At 38.7% G+C, this 20,909-nt stretch overlaps 1 protein-coding gene across 2 annotated transcripts in view; it reads left to right on the plus strand.

Moving 5' to 3' along the window:
* ITGA4 (integrin subunit alpha 4) overlaps positions 1–20,909 on the plus strand; it is a 75,241-nt gene that overhangs the window by 8,862 nt on the left and 45,470 nt on the right. Inside the window, exons 1-9 of one of the 2 annotated variants that reach the window (XM_087861870.1) lie at positions 5,012–5,254; positions 8,359–8,465; positions 8,561–8,690; positions 10,371–10,438; positions 11,800–11,929; positions 13,443–13,528; positions 14,190–14,252; positions 14,345–14,482; positions 17,771–17,882. In XM_087861870.1, the coding sequence (XP_087717996.1) occupies positions 5,209–5,254; positions 8,359–8,465; positions 8,561–8,690; positions 10,371–10,438; positions 11,800–11,929; positions 13,443–13,528; positions 14,190–14,252; positions 14,345–14,482; positions 17,771–17,882 (880 nt within the window). In that variant the 5' untranslated portion in view covers positions 5,012–5,208. Of the gene's footprint in view, positions 1–5,011; positions 5,255–8,358; positions 8,466–8,560; positions 8,691–10,370; positions 10,439–11,799; positions 11,930–13,442; positions 13,529–14,189; positions 14,253–14,344; positions 14,483–17,770; positions 17,883–20,909 lie in introns of those variants that run through there. The other variant, XM_045806245.2, reaches the window with a different exon arrangement.

Genomic DNA, 20,909 nt, shown 5'->3' on the forward strand with positions numbered 1-20,909 from the left:
CAAATTAGAACATGGAAGTGGACTTACAAGTGTTCAATAATGCAGTGTGTTTGTTCTGATGCCCCCCAAAATTAAAACAATGGGGGAGGGAATCTTTTTCATATAAATTATTTGAAATTCTATAATTCACAATGAATATGTTCAGAAATAGTAAGCATGTGGACTTAGTCATCAGACCTCTTTTATAGGAAATATTGTACGAAATGGATTAGGCATGTCCTTTAAAAATAATACCCTGTGTTGAAGATTCTTTCAATGTATACCCTATGTTTGTGAAATCGTTCTAGGTCTGCCTCACCAGATACCATTCTTGTTGTCTTGTGAAAGTTTTTTAGTATTCTTTATGGTATCATTATTTTGTCTGCAGATCATTGTCTAACATCCTATCCCATCCTTAAACTTTGGACAGAGACATGTCCTCTGATGTCTGTAACTCCTCATCTCAGTCTGACCCTGTATAGGATAATGCCATGGAGGTCCTGACTAACCCTTATTTCTCTCACATACTTCATACTTCACATTTCCTGACCTCTTCCATCCTACCTTGTAACTTCCAAAACCACGCAGCGTGCTTCAATATTGACCACCTACCATTGAGAGCGTATTTCCCTAGAGGGTTGTTTTTTTTCTTTCAGTTTACATTTTTGTATTGTTGTTTCAAAGACACTCATCTATTAGTGATAGTTATTCAAATGAATCTGTAAATCCAAGAGATTAACTGAAAACCATGGAAGTAGAGAATTTTCTTTCTTTGTTTTCTAATGTTGGAAATTAGTGTTATAAGAGTAGGTTATCATAGAAATCGGATTTGTGTAGGTTTGTAAACAATGTCAGTATTTGTCTTCTTTCCCTGCCTCACAGGGAAATAGCCACCATTGTAGGTAGTATAGGGTGGCGGTTGACAGTGTCTACCTGAATCGTTCCCCACTTATTAGAGGTGTAACTTTGGGCAAGATGCTTAACCTCCCTTTGTTTCAGCTTCTCCATCTGTAAAATTTGGATTATGATAATATCTGCTCATAGGGATGTCATGAAAATTAAAGGAGTTAATATATATGTTTACATGGTATTAAAAGTGTGCTTGGGTACGTAGGAAGCATGTAATAAATATTAGTTATTATTGTTAAGACAGTGGTCCCTCTTTAAATTATGTTCACCAAATGTGTCAGTTGTGCTACGTTGTAGTTAGTGAAAAGACGTTTCGGTTTTCTGTAGGAATTTGAAGAAGTTGGGGCCTAATGTCCGTGGACAAGAACCATAACCCAGAATTAAGCTCACAAGTGACCTGGTTTTGTAGAATTTTGAGGTCTAGTGATGATTCAGGATCAACCCTGATTTATAAAATTGCAGCCCTAAAACTTGGCTCTTCTGCCTGGGGACATCTACCTCTGTGGTGAACTCTTTCTGAATACATATAAAGTAAAATAAAATAAAAATAGGAAGTAAAAAAGGGATATAAAATAAAATGGAACAGAGGACTGAAACGGCCGGCTTTTTCAGGCCTGTGGATCTGTGAGCTGTTTCTCACCTACACTGGGAGTGATTATTAGCCATTATCAGATCTGGACAAGGAAGCCTGAGAATATGACATGTGAATACATGTTCTTCCAGAAAGAAAATACTTTGAGTTTTGTTTCTAATTCTGATGTTTATTTCGATCTTTTGACCCTTTTGTGCTTATTTTGAGATCTTGACTCCAGACAAGCTGGAGGAAATGGTCTTCGAAGTTCAGTATTCTCACGTCCTGTCATCTCCAAAATTTGGCATTTTACTTTTCATGACCTGGAATTATTGTTACTGCTGTTGAATTCATAAACATCGCTGTTATCTTTTAGAAATATCACCACCATGTTTTATTTAGGTATGTGGGAAAAGTACATAGGTTAATATAGTGAATATGATGGATTTAATAGTAATTAGAATTCGATAAGAAAAACTAACTGCGGGCTTCAGAGGAGAGGGGGGTGGGGGAATGGGATAGGCTGGTGATGGGTAGTAAGGAGGGCACGTATTGCATGGTGCACTGGGCGTTATACGCAACTAATGAATCATTGAACTTTACATCAAAAACCAGGGATGTACTGTATGGTGACTAAAATAATATAATAAAAAAATATTAAAAAAAAAAAAAAAAAGAAAAGAAAAACCATAAGAAGGGGTCAGCTTGGCCGAAAGGGCTGAAGGCCGGCTGACCAAATCTCACAGTGCCGTGAGCGCCCTCTGCTGGTGCAGTCTAAAGCAACACAACGCGGGGATGCTGCGGCGCAAACATTTCCCGTTTAATGAACACCTACTAGGTGCCAGGAAGGCTTATAGGCACAAGGGCACATTTTCTGTGATCCTCATAACCCTGCAGTGGCATATATGATAATCTTCATAGTTGAATTGAATTTTCACTTTTAATCCCATTTGTTTTTCTAATATTCTGAATTTAGGTAGAGGAAGGAATTGTGCCATTATTTGTACTCGGGAATTATTGCTTCTACAAATAAAGATATCCTGAATAAATGACTCTTTATAGAACATAGAACAGTGTTCATCTATGTCTCAGGATTATTTAAGAAAAATTTGAACTATATAGGACTCATTCAATGGAAGAGAACTTCAACTTAAAAAAAAAGGGAATCGGTGGAGGAAGGGCTCTCACTCTTTTTCTGCAACTTTAAATTTCATCATGTTTCTGAAAGATCAGATAAGTGTGTATGTTGTTTTAGTAGCTAGAAAGTCAGACTGAGAGCCCCAGTCAAATGTCTGACCCGACGGGGAAGCCAAAGCACCATGACGCGGGTAAATTAACCAAACATGTCATTGCATCCAAAAGTCCCAGGCTCCCGTACCCACAAAATGTTTCACTCAAGCTGTCAGCAAGTTGTAGGAAGAAGGACGCGGAGTCTGGCCTTTCCCCTTGGGCCTTCCTCAGTGGAAATGCCAAAATACCGAGAACCGATCTAAATTGAGGAAAAGGGCAGGGCAAGAGAGGGACTAAGTAAGTGACATCTTTCTTGAGCACGAGAAAGTTGACTGAACAGTCTGTGGGCAGATTTGTGATATTTTACACATTTTAAGGTGAAACAAAAGATTTAGAAAGTGAAATTGATTTCAGGTCATTGAGACCTCTGAAATTGTCATCGAGTTCTGTCGTATATGCAACAGAGTAGTGGCGAGTAACAGAGGTGTTCGATTTCTGACACGCCGTTGATGTTTCATTCTAACCCTTTTCATTTATCAGCCCCCTGGATTCAAGGAAGTTACTTTACTTCCTTCAGATTCAATTCTCTTCTCTGTAAAATGGGATTGATAACAGTCCCCTGCTGCTGCTGTGAAAATTAGAAGACTTACACGGGAGTGATGAGGCCTGGCTGTGATGGGCCACAAATACTTTACGGAGGAGGATATATGACACGCCATATGTGCAGTTTAATCATGTTTAGCTTAATCCTTAAAATAATAATAATGTCAACATCGACGAACATTTGCCTGCTTCCTCTGCTAGGCTCTGGCCCAAGCGCTCCACGGGTATCGCATTTACTGCACACGATCCTCGCAGAAACCCTCTGACGGAGGCCCCGCCTGCGGGCCCCAGCTGATTCTCCGTCTTAAATCGTCCTACCCCCAGATCACACTCTGTAAAGATCTTCAAACCTGCAAATGGTGTTTCCCTTCAGACCATCTGTTACTATCTTAAAACTGAAGGGGATAATATTTTGGAGAAGTAGAGACAAATAATAGTGAAGGAAGAAGACCTCTCCAAAGCTCAAATTCCTGAGAGTTTGCTGAAAATTTCGCAGACATATCCTCATAAAGGATTTTTGTGAGGGTCCGTGTGTTACAGAATCCCCTCCCCCAGCAGATACGTGTTTCGTTCCTGCCTATTGTACGTAACGTCCGTTCTGCGCCGTGCGAGTGCTGCAGTCAAGGAAGCAGGCCGTCTGCCGTCATGGAGGTGACATTCAAGAGTGAGTATCTAGGCTTCCGTAGTCTCTGTCTACGTTGGCACTCGCAGCAATGACACTAAAGCTGATGTGAATAACAACAAAACAGGATGGAGAAGAACGGACCTAACTGGCTTTGTCCCGACAGCCTTTATAGTCATCTGACAAAATGAGCTGCTCATTCACGTTTATACACATGTGTACGGACTGATACAAAATCCATAGACAGAAATAAAAAACTGAAGTAAAAGCATACATCTTGTATGTTCCTTCCCAAATGAAAAAAAAAAAAAGGAAAAGGAAAAGTGGGCCTAATTTTTAGAATAAAGAATATGGTTTTATGTGGCTTTGTATGTTTAATATCTACTGGGAAAATGGATTCAGCTGTGCTAAGATTAGTCATTCTAGTTGTATAAAAGCATGGCAGATGATCCCATGTCAGTTTCTGCTGACCTCTTTTCTGTTAAACCATGTAAAGTATTTTTTCAATTATGAAGCTGATTTCATTTACCAAGAGTTTTGATTAGAAATGTATGAGCTGAATTGAAAACCAGATTATAAATCATTTCAGTATGACATTGGATAAAATATAAAGATAATCTGAGTTTATTTATGATGTCCTGTCAGGGAAATTCATGAGAATTAACTTTCTCATGACAGTTCTGATAATAATCATTTCTGACCACATTAGAAATCCTGTATTTCTACATGAAGAAAGTTTGCTTACTTTACAATTTCTTATCCTATTTTGATATCTAGCTGAAACCAAGGGGGACAAAAAGGTATTACAATTATTTTGAAAATGGAGTATTTTTGAAGATGATGGAATACAGGAGAAGGCATGACCGTTTACATTGCAGAGCACGAGTTCAACTGCACATGACACCTGGCCGGGGAGCTTTTTCAACAAATCCTTACGTCTGGGTCTTAATCCAGACTGAGCCTCCAGAAATGGAAACCGGTGTTGGTACTTGTTACAAACTCCCCCAGGTGATCCTAATGGCTGAGAACCACGCGTTCTAGAGGCGTGACCTCGGGCAAGCAAGGTTAAGGGAAAGCTCTAAAGACGGCCTTGAGCCTAAGCTGATGAGGCGAAGGGTTTACGTCTCCGACAGGATTCTGCAAGCCCTGCAGAAGCAAAGGCCAAGAAGTTCCTCGAAATTAAGTAAAGCCCCAGACCAGCAGTGGTGACTTCCAGGCTCTTCTTTGAACTGAAAGTCTTGAGATCAGTGTTGAAAGCACCCAGGTATCACCGTCGCTGTTGGGTGCTGTCTCTATGGCGAAAGTAGTGTCAGGACGTGGGAAGGAGAAACCCTATCAACGTGAGTCTGTGTTTGTGCACCAATTTATTCGAATTTGTTTTTATTTCTCATGTGGAAAAATGGTCGTTTCATGGCTTTGTTTTTGAGAAATTTCTTTTTGCCTGTGCACGCTTCCTTTTGTGCACACTTTAAATTAAGACAAAAAAACACAAATAGAAACTTAGTCCAATCAAAATTGAAGTTTTGGACTGTTTAACTTACTGACCCTTATCAGCACACATTTCTGGGCTTTGTGTTGAGGGGGGGATAAAAATGAACGCGATGGAGTACTGGCCACGATGAATCAGGCTATTATGAAGTCTTAAAAGTAGGATAGTTGTGAATCAATGAATGTGGTAGCTGTGTTCGACTTCACCAGAGAAACAGAGCCAGTGGGGTGGGTGGGTAGTAGATGGGTAGATAAATAGGAGGAGATTTATTACAGGAATTGGTTCCTTCCCTTAGCAGGCAAAGTCCTATGATCTGTAAGCTGAAGAACCAGGAAAGGGGGCAGTGTCATTCAGGTCCAAGGCCTGAGCTGCAGCTGGCGGGGAGGAGGGGGTGATTCCTGTAAGTCCCAGAGATCTGAGAGCTTCGCAGACACAGACGTGGAGAGAAAAACACGTGAAGGTAGTGAGCTTGAGAAGCTAGGAACATGAGTCGTTTGGCTACAGTGGATGAGGCTCTGAGCAGTGAAGTTTCCGTGGTGTCACCTGGTGTTGCTAACGTAGTGGGGAATCATCTACAGCCCCAGAAAACTGCCTAACACCAGTTTCTCTGGTTTTCATCTTAAATTTACGACTAAAAGAGCTCAGTTAAGAAACCGGCAATAACAATTCACATAAAAACTTTTTGGCCATTGCCATCAAGCAGTTTACATGATATTTTGTGGCTCTATATTTAACTTCAGGGTGGCACCTCCAGAACAGTAAATTCATTTCTAAATATTGGGTATAATCAACCGTGTCATCATGACGAAGGCGCCCGTGAAATACACCACATTTGAATAGCGCTAAGGTGTTATTTTTGACCTCCTTTCTCTCTTAACCTTAACTCTCTTCTCCTCTTGCTCAGTTGCCTTAGTTAACTGAGGGACAATAATTTTAGAAAGACTTAGGTATTTTCCAAGAAGATATTTTATTGAAGTGTCTATTGTAAATAGTTGGAATTTCACCCTCGGGTAGACGGTCCACCATTTATCCGTTTTGACATTAGTAAAAATAAATGGCAGTTTTGGTGAAAAGTCAAACTGAAAATTACATCACAGTGAAAGTTAAAATTTTGTGTTTGTCTCTCTCTTTCACTTTCCTTCACTTACGTTGGCATCCTGTAACCACAGTAACAATTCTGTGTTAGACCTTACCCTCCGCTGAGCAGGGTGCCCGGTGTTGGGCTTGGTCCCAGGACCCTGAGATCATGACCTGAGCCCAAGGCAGACGCTTCACTGACTGAGCCACCCAGGCGCCCCCGTTGTTAATTTTAACAAAGAAGCGTTATGTTTCTACCTGGACCACCTTTTATCACGGTTTGGGCTGTAGCAAACTCTTCTTCCACGTTGATGTTGCTTGTCAACCCCAGCATTCTTTTCAGACCTCGCCTTCCTTGTTCTCAAGTGCTCCCGGCAGCTGCTACCAATAGGTGGCAGTAGTCCCTATTCTCTAAGAAACCTGGCCAGAAGAACCTTCTCCAGGTTCTATTGTAAAAAGGTCCCAGGCCCGAGAATCACTTGGGGAGGTCTGGGCCTCACCTGGACCTACTGAATCAATCTTCAGGGAAACCGCTAGGGAACTTTGTTCAACTCGGCTGTGTTGAAGGGTTTCACTGTTCATCCTGAACAACATTTTGGAGAACAAATGTATACACAAAACCTCTTTCTATTCTCCTTAAAACAAAATTTCTCCTGCCCAGGACATTTACTGCAACTCATTGAACTTCCAAAATATTAGCCTTATTTACGTAGGCATAAATTATGAGTTTGCCCAGGAAGCTTTATCTAGAGGTCAAGGTTCTAGGGGACAGGGTGCCTAATGATTTAGAGAATGGTCACTATAAACGTATGACAACATGTTACCAGTGATGGGTTCAAAATTAAGTAAACCCAAGTTCCACATCCTTATCCAGTCAGCCTGATGCAAATGTAATTACCTTCGGAATTAAGCTCAGATGGAATGGAACTGTCACAGGGCAGTTGAAGGGGGTGGGGATAAAGTCAGCAAAAGGATTCTTAAGATGCTGCATCTTACACTCCCCCAAAACACTTACTTGACATCACGTTAATGGGATCCCAGCTAGAAAGCAAAAAAGTCGCTCTAACAAAACAAAACAAAAAAAAAATTGGGAAGATCACGTTTTCTCCTATAGTTTAGAAGCGCTCTACTGCCCCAGAGAAATACTGTACTTCTGTTTGGCTTTCTGGTTCTTCATGCATTTGCCAAAGTGCTTTTTGATGTGTTTTATTTACTGCTGAAATAATCTGTTTTTTTCAGGTCTTCTTTATTTTGTTCAAAATAGTCACAATAAACTAAATGTAAATCATAGGGCAGAGTGTCTTAAATGCTAGGCATTATTAATATGCTAACTAGACACAGTGACTTTCTGTGTGCTCGATTGTCCCCTTCCAGCTTCTAGAAACTGTGACTTAAGCACTGAGGACCATATTGCTCTTTTTTTTTTCCCCTAAAGTCTCCACGCAAGAAATGTCTTACAAAAGTGCTCTGGTCGTGTTGCCTGTAACACTAGACACATGATCAAAGCGAAGGTGCAGGTTCTTTGCCACAGATGACACCCTTGCCGTTGCAACCTCACAGCCCGTGGCCCGTGTTGGTTCAAACTGGTCTCCTGCTACCTGCTTCCCCCCAGTCATGTTGGTTACCCATCTCCTCATGGTGTTACCTGGCAGAGGTCATTTCTACAAACACAAACCACTTGGTGAGAGAACAGTCGTGTTGCACAGCGTTACCCCCCTACTGTTCGCCGAGTATGAGCTGACAGGGGATCCGGAGTCAAGGGCACTTTGTATGTGGCTGAAGGAGAAAGCCTGGGATAAGCGAGTTTATTTTCTCTACTGCCCTAGAATAGCATGGTTTCAAGATAACTAATGAGACCATTATTTTCAAATGCTGTAGGTAGCCCTCATGGAGAACCTTGTGGAAAGACCTGTCTGGAAGAAAGAGACAATCAGTGGCTGGGGGTCACGCTTTCCAGACAGCCGGGGGAAAATGGATCCATCGTGGTAGGTTACTAGGGTTAGTCCACTGATACATCGTGGATTCGGATATTCTGGGTGTGATGTTCATATCATTTGGTCTACTTTTATGTTTTATTTAGACTTGTGGGCATAGATGGAAAAATATATTTTATATAAAGAATGAAAATAAGCTCCCCACGGGTGTTTGCTATGGAATGCCCTCTGATTTACGAACAGAACTGAGTAAAAGAATAGCTCCATGCTATCAAGGTAAGGAATCATTTTGATATTAACTGGATCAAGAGAAACAAGTGAATGCCTTTAATTTTTCTTAATTTTTCTCAATTTTGCGTGTACAGAGGATGGGGGAGAGATCTTTAAAATAGCTGTATTCAAAGTATTTCTCTTTTTTTTACTCAGTTGCAGTAGTATTTGCAAAAAAATGTGCTTTGTGTTTTTAGGAACAGAAATTTGTCCAGTTACATTTGAATAATTCTAGAATATAGTTGGTTATCCACTTTCGCATTAAATATATTTTTCTGTATAAGTAAGTCTAATGCCCAGCATATATCAAAAACTTAAAATCATGAAATTATGATTGAAAATTTGAGATGAAAAGTCTGGCAAGAAAGATGAACTGTTCAGATTTTTTGCTTTAGCTTCCAAAAATATTCAGAAAGATGAAAATATAAGTGTCAGCAGATCTTTCCCACTCACTGTGTCCTTTTTTTTTTTTTTTTTTTAATCCCATGCATTCCTTGACAAGGGATTGGTATATTAAGTTTGAAAAGATTTCCCATGAAAATTCTAAGCCATTAGGTAACAATAGTGTCTGCAGAGCTAGGACATAAACTAAAGTGAGCAAAATTAGGGGTGAATGTTAACATTAAAAACACATCTGTAGCAGAACTAAAATTCTAAAAATGTGTCTGGGAAAACTCAGAGTTCAATATATAGGTATTCCATTTTCCACTTTTTTCTAACCAAAATGATTACTACAGTGTCCAAAGAACGTTTCTATTACCTGACAAAATGTTGACCACGCATGCAAATTGTTATTCTATTCATATTGGGGTCCTCTACGGTAAGCGATGTCTCAGAAAATCTCGTATCTCTGATTTGCCTCTGAATGTCAAAAGGTGAATTTTAAATTCTTAATTGAAATAAAACTCCGTTTAGAGTTCTATATGTTTATCGTTCTCTTGTTCTTAATGGTTTATGGTTTATACTTTAAAACATTCTCACAGTAGAATTTTTTGTTCCGTTCAGATACACCCAGCCACATTCTACAAAAAGTTCAAGATGGCATAAACTTAGAACACCTAAAATTGTGGGGAAATTTGTTAAAAAAAAAAAAAAAATCAGGGAAGCTATAAAATGGAGTGAAAAATCATGGCCAGGACTAGTAATTACAAATGACTTAACAATTTATTTAATTTATCTGGTTAGCAAAGCCAAACCAAAGATGTGGTCCTGATTCTTATTTTTATAGAGGTTTACTTAGGTCAGTTCTTCAGCAGAAGCAGAGATTGGCTTCCTAGTAAGTCTCAAAAGCATCCAGTTAAGTCATGGGGGCTCTGTAGTAGGAGACCCTCCATCTCCAAGCAGATCCTGACTCCCTGCCACTTTCGGCCGGGTGCAACTGAGGAAGCCTATTTTAAATGCAAACCTGGACGGGAAGCTGCAAGCCCTACATCGGTCTTGCATACTCACTTGACAGTTTGAGTGTATGCTGCATGCTCTTCCCACGAAAAAGAGGCACAGTTCAATATTCTTCAATATTTTTATTGCTATTTTGGAGGAATATCTGAGGATTAATATGAAAGATTTTTGATATTACATTTTATCAAAGTGACTTTTAAAATGAGATAGTATCAAATATAGACCTTGAAAGATATATTTGTAAAGATTAAGATAAATTATGCATATTTTGCCTATTTTTCATTTTAGATTATGTGAAAAAATTTGGAGAAAATTTTGCATCATGTCAAGCTGGAATATCTAGCTTTTACACAGAGGTAATAGTCCAAAAAAATAGCTGCTTTAAATGTTTACATATAGGATTTTAATTCTTAAGATTTAGCCTGTGATATTATGCTTTACAATAAAAAAATTGTATAACCTCTGAATGTGTCTCTTAAACTTGAGTATATTACAATTTATTTTTTACTAGTTAATATTCCACATATACGTTGAAAAAGTTAATATTTAAGATGGCTGTGCCATGTAAGACCAACTGAAAGTCTACACTAAAGAGTATTACCTGCATCAAGAATTTTTTTGTGTTCAATTAGCCAACATATAGCACATCATTAGATTTTGATGTAGTGTTCAATGATTCATTAGTTGCATATAATACCCAGTGCTCGTCATTTAATAGGAATCAAAAGTAGCTATTGGTATTTCCTTAGATGTTTAAAATTTCTATCCAAATATGTTACTTTTAATTAGTAATTGAGGGAGAAAAGCACATGAATCTATATCTTTCATTTAAATTATGAAAATTAAGAGATTTAAGAATTTAATATCATCTTAAATTAGACATATTCCCAAGCTCTATTTTTTTTGTCTAACACTCGAGGATATCCAGTCAAAGGTCAGTTATATTCAAGCCCCAAATCTCCCAGTTTCCCTTCAAAACCCACCAAGAATTTATGAATGTTTTCTGAATCTATGTGGTCAGACTGTATCAAGCCTTGGTTTAACAATTTTCATAAATATTACTTACTGTGTTTAAAAAAAAAACTTTAAATTGAACTTTTTAAGAGTTCAGGATTGTTTAGGAAATTAGAAATATGTTAAATATGTTTGGTTGCTAAAAGTTTTCTTATTTCACCAAATATATCTGTTCATTCTAACTTTCCCTTTTTGTTTCCTTTTCCTAAATTTGTATTTATCACCAAATATGCCCCAAATTCCACTGGATTTATTTTTTTCCTAAGCTAACATTGTTAAGAAAACTAGTCAATGGCTCTTTGCAAATAGGAATAAATTAACTCCACTTTTCACTCTTTGGCAACATGTGATTCTCTCCATAATAAGCACTAATGAATGACTCAGATACAATTCACTTTAACAGAAACCACATTGCTTGTCTCCTAAAAGCTTAGTCTAGTATTCCATGATCCTTGCTTCAGTTTTGAAGTCCACCGCTAAATGCGAAGTGAGAGTTTCTTTTCCGAAATTGTGCTTATAGTTGAAAATTCATTAGCTGGCTTCTCTGGCTTTTATCTGATATGTTTTTAAATTTATCATAAGTTCAGATTTTAGAAATGTATTATAAAAATGTATTTTCATCAGTTTTTACTTAAAATGTATATCTGGAGGAAGTTTTGGATTTTCATTTCAACTTTGATGATGATTTTTTTTTTCCTTACAGGATTTAATTGTGATGGGAGCCCCAGGATCATCATATTGGACTGGCTCTCTTTTTGTCTACAATATAACTACAAACAAATACAAGGCTTTTTTAGATACAAATAATCAAGTAAAATTTGGAAGTTACTTAGGTACTGTATAAAAACCACCAAACTCCGATCATCTCAGTCGTCTAGATGCAGGGTTCCCTTATTTGTGATTACTAGTCTCTTCAGAAGATCAAAATGGCCAGTAGCGATTAAAGAGTTCAGAAACGATCTCTTTAAGGATATAACCTACAGAACTTAATATTTTACATTTGTAATTACAGTCATTAATATACAGTTGTTAGACTAGATAGAACTCCTGGCTTAGTGTACTCTTGTAAGCTTGTGTCTCAGGTGGTCAGCTTGTTATTGTAGAGGTTGCATCTGCTGCGTGCTTACCATACCCAGGAACTTTCGTAAGCACGCCGCATGAATTCATTTCATCATGTATGAGTAAGTGTAGTTTCTGAAAGGGCCAAGTGAAAGTCCGTGGGGCTGGCAACAGCATTCTAGACAATGGGTGACATTATGAAGCAAAGGGATCTAAAAACAGCTCATTGACCTTTGCCTCATAAGTTCTTAGAATATTTCCCAGAGTTTATTCTTATCTTTCTCCTTTCCCTTCTCTTCCTCCTCCTCCCCCTCCATTTCCTTCTCCTCCTGCGCAATAGGATACTTTATAATCTGTATTTTTACAGAACCCAAGATTTTCCTGGTATAATTCCTCTGTTACAGTGAAAGGGGTGCTTTTCCTACAGCTTCTTAGAAAATACAGGTTTGTTTAAGTCATGTGCTTCAAATGTAAGCAGCCTATACCAGACATAATTAGAATAAGAAAAAGCAGTATTTTCCCATTCATACAGTAAGAATTCATTTTCAAACAGGGAATTCATTTATAATTCAACATTTACTTGTTTATGGTTGGAAGGATATCTTGAAGTGTTGTAAGAAATGTAATTAGGGGATGCCTCAGTTGGTTAAGCATCCAACTTTTGGTTTCAGCTCAGGTCATGATCTTGGGGTCCTGGGATCAAGCCCCTAGTTGGGCTCGCCACTCAGCAGGAAGTCTGAGGATTTCTCTCCCTCTCTCTCTGCCCCTCCTCCTGCTGGTGTGCATGCTTTCTCTCTCTCTCAAATCTTTAAAACAAAAAATGTAACTTAGCATTATGCCTTTTGTCATATAATAAAACTTTTACCTTTTGTGTCATCAAATAGGTTTATTACAATAGGAAGAGTTCATGGCAAAAAAGTTGAAGTTTAGGAAGTTACTTAAAGTTTAAAATGTTCTATTTTAGATCCCTAAAATATTTTGTTTGTAATCCTAGAGGCTAGCATGTCCTGGTACTACATAGAGACTAACCAAATGTAAAAGTGCTATCTTTAATTTCTAGGACTTGGAAATGTAAGCCATGGACCTAGTTCCGTACCACATACTAATAACTGTTTAAGGCATAAAATAAATGTCCAGTTTTTAATATTGCTAAGCTAAATACTCTTAAAACTGTTTAGTGTAATCATTTGGAGTTCAGTCTCCATTATTTCTACAAATGGATTTACAATGATATAGTTTACCTATTGCAAATGATGACTCTCCCACTCTTCTCCACTTTATTTGAAGGCTACTCGGTTGGAGCTGGTCATTTTCGGAGTCCACATACGACTGAAGTAGTGGGAGGGGCCCCTCAACATGAACAGATCGGTAAAGTAAGAATTACATTCTTACTTTTATTTCTTCACCAAGTTTCAAAAAGATTGCACAAGAGATGAGATAATAAAGAAGAAACTGCCAAAATGGTAAGACGTGAAGGCTAGAGTTGAGCAGTGCACCGCATTTCGTGGTGAAAGTTGTATGGCTTTGAGATGAAATTCCTTAGAAAAGCTTTAAGGAGAAATTCTATGAGTCAAATGAGGCTTTTTTTTTTTTTTTATGAGAAAACTGTTCTTGAAATAAAATGATGTCAAGATGTCCAGGGAATGTATTTACTGGTTAATGAGTTTGCAAATGATGGGCTATTGAGACAGCTGCATGTTTTGGGGTAAGACCGGAAAGAAGGTGTTCTTTCTGGTTCTGGTTTTTGTTACGTTATTGTGTGGACATTACTAAACTTTTCTGAGCCTTATGAAGCAAAGAGCACTTGCTGTGCCCTCGGGGATCAATACCATCGTCTTCCTGAGAAGACAGTTTGGTAAGGAAGTCCTGTTAATGTGAATGTGCTTCCCCTAGACCTTTTGAATCACTCTGAACAGGATTTTCAAAAATCTCTCTGAGCAGTTACAAGTTATGCAGATTGACGTTTTCATCCCCTGAAGATTTTTTTTAACGTGCTAGCGGTCTGAGTCTTTCTCCTTCCTGTCCCGATTGCAGGCATACATACTCAGCATCGATGCAAAAGAACTAAGTATCTTACATGAAATGAAAGGAAAAAAGGTAATGTCTCCGCGTTTGGTATCCCTGAGGGCTTTTGTGAATCCCCCTGCTTTTTTCCCTTGGTGACTGGATCTGGTTTTGTTCTGGGCCAGCTGGGCTCTTACTTTGGAGCTTCTGTGTGTGCTGTGGACCTCAACGCAGATGGCTTCTCAGACCTCCTCGTGGGGGCTCCCATGCAGAGCGTCATCAGGGAAGAAGGCAGAGTGTTCGTGTACCTCAACTCAGGCTGGGTAAGTCCACTTGCTCACCAACTGGAGGCTGCTGATGGGATTCTGATAGAAGCTGAAGCTATTCTTATTCCAGAGTTCTGTATCTAGATTCTTAGGCTAATTTTACTGATGAAAGTAAAAACTCTGGTATTGTACTCATGCTCTAAAAATGGAGCATGCTGGGCGATGGGAAGCTGTTGATGTTCCAGAAGCAGGAGATCAATTGCTCTGGTTTTTTTCTACTCACATCTTGTCCTTCAGGGAGTTGAAGTTTCTGTCAGTTTTATGATGATCCAAATCTAATTTGAAAGAAAGATCTTTACGCATCCCTCAAAATGGGGATTTATTACTGGTTCTGTCGTGAATGTCTTTAATTAGAAATATTACCAGAAGATAAAGTATGAAATGCTTTTAATTTGTTGACTTGAAAACAGTGGGAAACAAGATGTGTTTTGATAAAATATTAGTTTGCACAATTTTTGTAGATGATATTCCCTTTAAGAATATAAAGTGGGCATAGTTTATTCCAAAGTGGACACAGTAGTTGTAGAAATATGGGTAATTACTGCTTATGGTTGAGTGTTAAATTATGGGGGCTGTCGTGGAGTAGAAAGTGACCACTTCACAATTCAGTTTAAAGAGTTCTGCTCACCTTATCTTGCCAGTCTACCTTGTAGGCATTAAATCAAAACAGAGAATTGATAGGGCCTTAATGGGGTCTTCTTGGTCTGTTCCTTTGATTTAAGAGCAAGAAGGGATTGTGAGAAAATTGGGTCATTTCTGAAGGTACAGCATTTTTGGTCAGGATTCAACAAAGTGAAATCTGTTTTAAGAAGGTATTTGTAATCTTTATGGTTTTGGAGCATTTAATATGTTCCTATATTAAGCATCAGACTAAACACTGTATGATTCAAAAGAGAAAATAGTGTCTTATAAAGCTAAGATTTTCAAAGTTCTAAATATAGTGCAGCAAATTTATGAACTGGGATTTCCGTAGACTGTGTTTAAACTTAAATTTAGTAGTAGTCATACCATCTACAAAGTGATCATTCATATGTCCTTAATAGCAATATTAGGCTTTACTTTTTTTTTTTATAGACATTTCACGTTTCCCTATCCATAAATGGTCTTTTACGCTAGCTACATCTTCATTCTGCATACTTTTCCTTTTTTTTATAACTAAACTTTATGGAAACACTTTAAAAAGTATCCTATACGTCTAAAATAAGGCAGTGTATGATCTTTCTTCTCACTGAAATCCTACGAAATCCTAATAGGAGAGACATATAAAAGTGTGTATCTTTTGTTTAAAGGGCGAGGAAGGAGCCCTACCCGTTAGCCTACCCTCTTGTTCTTCCCTCATGCCTACCCTGAGGCACTGCTGTTGAACACAAGGTAATCTCGTAATTGATTTCAGCTTTTAACAACTCTGACAGAGGTGATTCTTTGTTCCCGCCTAACTTCCTGTTTGTTAACTCTCTAAAACAGCACTAACCACTACCTAGCATTATAGTATACATTTATTCGTCTGGTTTGATACTGTCTGTTCTTCTACTGAAGTATTGACACCGTGTGGAGAGGAATCCTCCATCTTGTTTACTGCTGTTTCTTTAGGGTTTGAAAGAGTTCTGGAGAAATGGGTGCTCAGTAGTTGTTTTTGAATGAACTCAATAAAGAATGATACTTGAATGAATCTTGCTTCCACCTACTTCTATTAAAATAACTCTCAGACGTCCCCAAAGAACTCTTGGTCACCGCTCTGTGACTGGAGAATACTTGAAGAGTGATCACCACTTCTTGAAACCTTCTTCGTGGGAACTCCAGTGCCATTCCCTTGCTCTAGGTCTGCTCCTTCTCATCCTCCCAGGAGCTCTTTCTCCCTTCTCCTTGAATTAGGCATTTGCTTTGGAGCCGAGCTCTCTTATCCCTTATTTCTTGATAAAATCATTTACTGTTTCTGGTGCCAGTGATTCTGTCTGTAGAGATGATTCATTAAAAATAAACACTTAGCAAGTATCTGAAATGGAACAAAAACTATGCAAATAGCTGAGAATAATCTTAGTCCTGACCTCTAAGACCTCAGGTCTAGAAAAGACATATGCATGAGAGTAAAGAATTGAATACAATATGGTAAATAGCATGTTAGTAGCATGTACAAAGCAGAAGAAGCAATGCACTTTGGTTGAGAAGGATTCACAGAGGAAGTCGTATTTGAACGAGACAAGTTTAGGAGTTTTTTAGTTGGAAAATAAAAGGTGAAGTGTGTTTCACAATCACAAGCAGAAGAACTTGGGTATGATTCGGGAATGTTGAATAGACTTAAGAAGAGGAAAGGATCCTCTATGATTAGTGAGTAGATTTTTTTTTTTTTTCTGACTACAAAGGAGTGACATGATCAGGGTTTGGAAAGCGGTCTGGTAGTTGTTATTCTAATGACTCATTATTGTAACATTATTGAATGTCTTATTGCAATAACTCATCTTCCAATTTAAGAGAGAGCAGTTGACCAGTTCACGTTCCATTGCTATGGTTCCAAAGGCCAGCTTCAGTTCTGCCAACTCCTCAACTCAGAAACCTTCAGTGGCTTCCTGTTCCCTAAATTGAGAGTAAATTTCCCTCAGTATTCAAAATACCACACCATAACACTTCAATCTGATGTTTTTGGGTTTTGTTTTGTTTTTGTCGTCTTCATTATACATACCATTTATAATAGCCAAATTCTTTGGAATTTGTTTTGCTGATAATATTCTGTATATCAAAATTATGTCCACCCTTCAATAGCCACCTTGAATGTCCTCTTTTATAAAATCTCACCTTGCTTTCACAATTAGATATGCTGTCCTTGCTTCTTGATAATACAAAGCAGTTTGTACTTCTGAGTCGTTTACAGGTTTGTGCTAAGCCTTCCCTGTAACTGGGCTTCTTCAGGAAGGGGAGTAGGTCTTATACACACACTGCCTTGTCCTCTTTTGCCTGTCCACTCTTTGCATAGTGCATTGCCTTTAATAGGAACTCAATAAATATTTGCTAAATTGAATTATCAAAATGATTTATTGGATTTTCAAAGCTAGGGATCATGAGTGACAATTTTTATGTTCCCTGAGCTCTAATCATACTGTTATATGTGTTGACATACTCGATAAATATTTATTGAATTGAACTGAGATGTGTGTACTGAAGCTCACTCTGTGGTTTGTCCAGCTTGTTCGAAGCATTAGAAAAACATCCATATCCAATTACAATGGTAAATCATGTGTAAAGTTGTCAGGGAGTGTTATGATGACACCTTTTCTCCCCTTTTCTGTCTAGGGAGCAGTAATGAATGAAATGGAAACAGAGCTCATTGGAAGTGACAAATACGCTGCACGATTTGGGGAATCAATAGTTAATCTTGGTGACATTGATAATGATGGCTTTGAAGGTAATTAAAAGTATCTAATTTGGTACTTGATTTCGGCTTTGAAAATGGTACATGGAAGAGAATATGAGTGGAATTTTAGGTCATTTGCCTTTCTCTAGAAAATGGAGCCAAAATGTTACGCTAAGTTTATTTTCTTTTTAGTGTTATGCCTGACTACTTGTCAGTTAGTGATTCTTAATTGATGAGAGTCCTTAGACTATACTGTGTGATTTGAAGTACAGTAAAGACACTGACAAGACCCAGCAGAGGCTGGCTGCAGAGCCGGAGCAGGGTTCCTAGAAGACTCCTGTTGATTAGAGCATAGCTTTTTCTACTTATCAGTTTTAATTTTTTTTTTTAGCTTTACTGAGGTGTAATTGAAATATAACATTGTATAAGGTAAGGTGTACAACATAATGATTTCACGTATGCATATGGTGCAAAATGATTACCACTGTGAGTTTAGTTAACCTCTGTTCCTTCACATAGTCACAGTTTTTTTTCTTATGACAACTTAAAATCTACTCTTAGCAACTTGAAGAAAACAATACAGGGTCCGTGACTCTAGTCATTACGCCATATATGTAATCTCCAGAACTTTGTCTTAGAACTGGAAACTCGTACCCTCTGACCTTTTCACCCAATTCTCCAACCCCTTACCTCTGGCAGCCACCATTCTCATCTGTTTTTGAGTTTAGGGTTTTTTAGATCCCGCATCTAAGTGAGGTCATACGGTGTGAGTCTCTCTCTGACTTACGTCACTGAGCAGAATGCCATCTGGAACATGCCTGTTGTCACAAATGGCAGGATGATTTCTTTTTTATGGCTGAAGAGCATTTTTGTTTTGCCAATGAATAAGGAGTTGGTATGTTTTGGATATGAGCAAGACCCTGCTGATTTGGAAGCAGGCTCAGTCCTTCTTCCCTGGGGTCCCTCCACCATGTCTGCCTGGGTGGGAAAGCAAGGCGCCTGTGGTTTATTTTGCTTTATGTGTTTCCCTATTTCTTTACCCCAACTTCTGTCCTCTTTAGTTTTTCTGGGGTAAATGGATGAATTTAGTTTGTGTTCATGGCAGGATGTGTGGGATTGTATAGAAAGGGGATGGAAACCCCACCTGTTCTTTTTCCTTCCACCTCCAGGCAGAGATGCAAATCGGAGTTACTGTCCTCTTACTCTGCACGCTTCTGTGGTGTTTTCATAGCAGACCTAAGTTATTTTTGCATTCATCATATCCTGTCCCTTTTTTATATTCAAAAAAAAAAGAAAAAATATGAATTTCCTGTGTACTTAGAAAAGCAAAGCAAGCCATTTTCTAGGGAGATAACCAATTTGGCAACAGTCCAGCATAAAAATCGCATCAAGAGTATGAGGAAGTTTGGGAATAGGTACACGAACAGCCCTACGTGACAGACATGACTGGCAGACGGCATTCGGGATTTCATCCGTAAAAAAGATTTGGCAAAAACCACTTAACTTTGGTTTACGTTTTTTCCCCTTGAGCATTTTTATGTGACTTTTAGACTGTATGTTCCACTATTTTTTGAGCTGAGCCACAATAAAATTCCGTAATTGTAAATTATAAGCTGTATTATTACTTTGTGTGCCCCTGAAGTATTGATGTGTTACCAAATCATGAATGGAGCAGTGGCTTGACACAGAACAGGAGAGCAAACACTGGGTAGAGGCTGCGGGGTGAGTGATGGCGGAGAGCACAGTGATGGTGAGCACAGGCCCTGGAGCCGGACTGCAGGGCCCGTAGCTCAGCTTCTTCACATCCGAGCTCTGGGACCTCGAGCACCTTACGCTCTGTGCCTCACTTTCCTCGTCAAAGTTGGGATCAAAAAAGTACTTACTTGATAGAGTTGTTTCTAGAGTTACATGAGTTAGTGCGTATAAAGCCTCTAGCTCAGTGCCCCGTTAGGAGGCATTGTGTGTTAGCTGATGTTAAAATTACTGTGATTACACCAGTGACAGTTGTTATAGTTTACACTAACAATGAAATGTTCAGATGGAAAGTAGAAAAAAACTGTCATATGTCCATGTTTGTATGTTTTGTCCCAAATGGACTTGCATAGGCATAAAAAAAAATTGACGTCTATTTTTCTTATAACTCTGATTGCTAAAATTTTAGTATTTTCTATAACAGATCCAAATATAATCCTAGCAAATAAGCGTTTGGATCTATATATAAGATGAGAAAAGACTGAATGTAACCCACATGTCTTCTGCTTAGAATGCCTTGATCTGCGCCTTTTTATATTTCATTTGAAAAGGCCTGTTTGTATAATTTCAAGATAGGTGCCTTACATCACTATGGCTAGTAACTGATACTGCAAGAATTTCCACGTATCACCAACTTCATAGCCCAGACTTGTGATCTTTACATATCATCAGAAATCAAGGTACAGAATCCTGGTTACTCAGGATGTAGCCATCTGGGTCAAGGTATAAACCAGCCCTGATGAATGGCTTCCGTAACTGGTCTTGTCTTCAGTAGCCACAGGACACTTCCCCCTCTCCTTCCCTTACCTCTCCCTTCCTCTCCCCTTCTCTCTCCCTTCCGGCTCCTTCCCCTTGTGTTCCCGTAAGTATTTAGTCTGTGCATATATGGCTCCATGTATTTCAAATTCGCCGCCATTGTTCATGTTGCCGTGTTGCCCCTTTGTCACCTGTCATTGCGCAGCCTGTTGCCTCTGTCTAAACTGGCTTCACCCTGTTCTTCACCTCGCTGTCACCTGTCACTACCTGAGTCTCAGCCTGGGCTTCCTCTTCTATGCAACACCTTCCTTCATTTCCACCACCGTCTCATATGTGGTGTTTTTATTTGCCTCCCTTCTTCCCTGCTAGACTGTAGTTCCTCTTTGTGGTACTGCCCTGTATGAACAGCGCCTGGAAAATGCCCAGAATACAGGAGTTGTTCAGGAGTTGTCCACTGAATATCAGTCAGTGGCTATACTTGTCTATGAGACTTTAAGATAATTTGCACAAGAGAGCAGCCTTACTATGTCTAAACAATAAATATAAGGTATGTCTATCATTTACTTTTTA

The sequence above is a fragment of the Ursus americanus genome, chromosome 1 (assembly GCF_024610735.1).
Source record: "Ursus americanus isolate L20-20 chromosome 1, mUrsAme1.1.p, whole genome shotgun sequence".
Classification (NCBI taxonomy): domain Eukaryota; kingdom Metazoa; phylum Chordata; class Mammalia; order Carnivora; family Ursidae; genus Ursus; species Ursus americanus.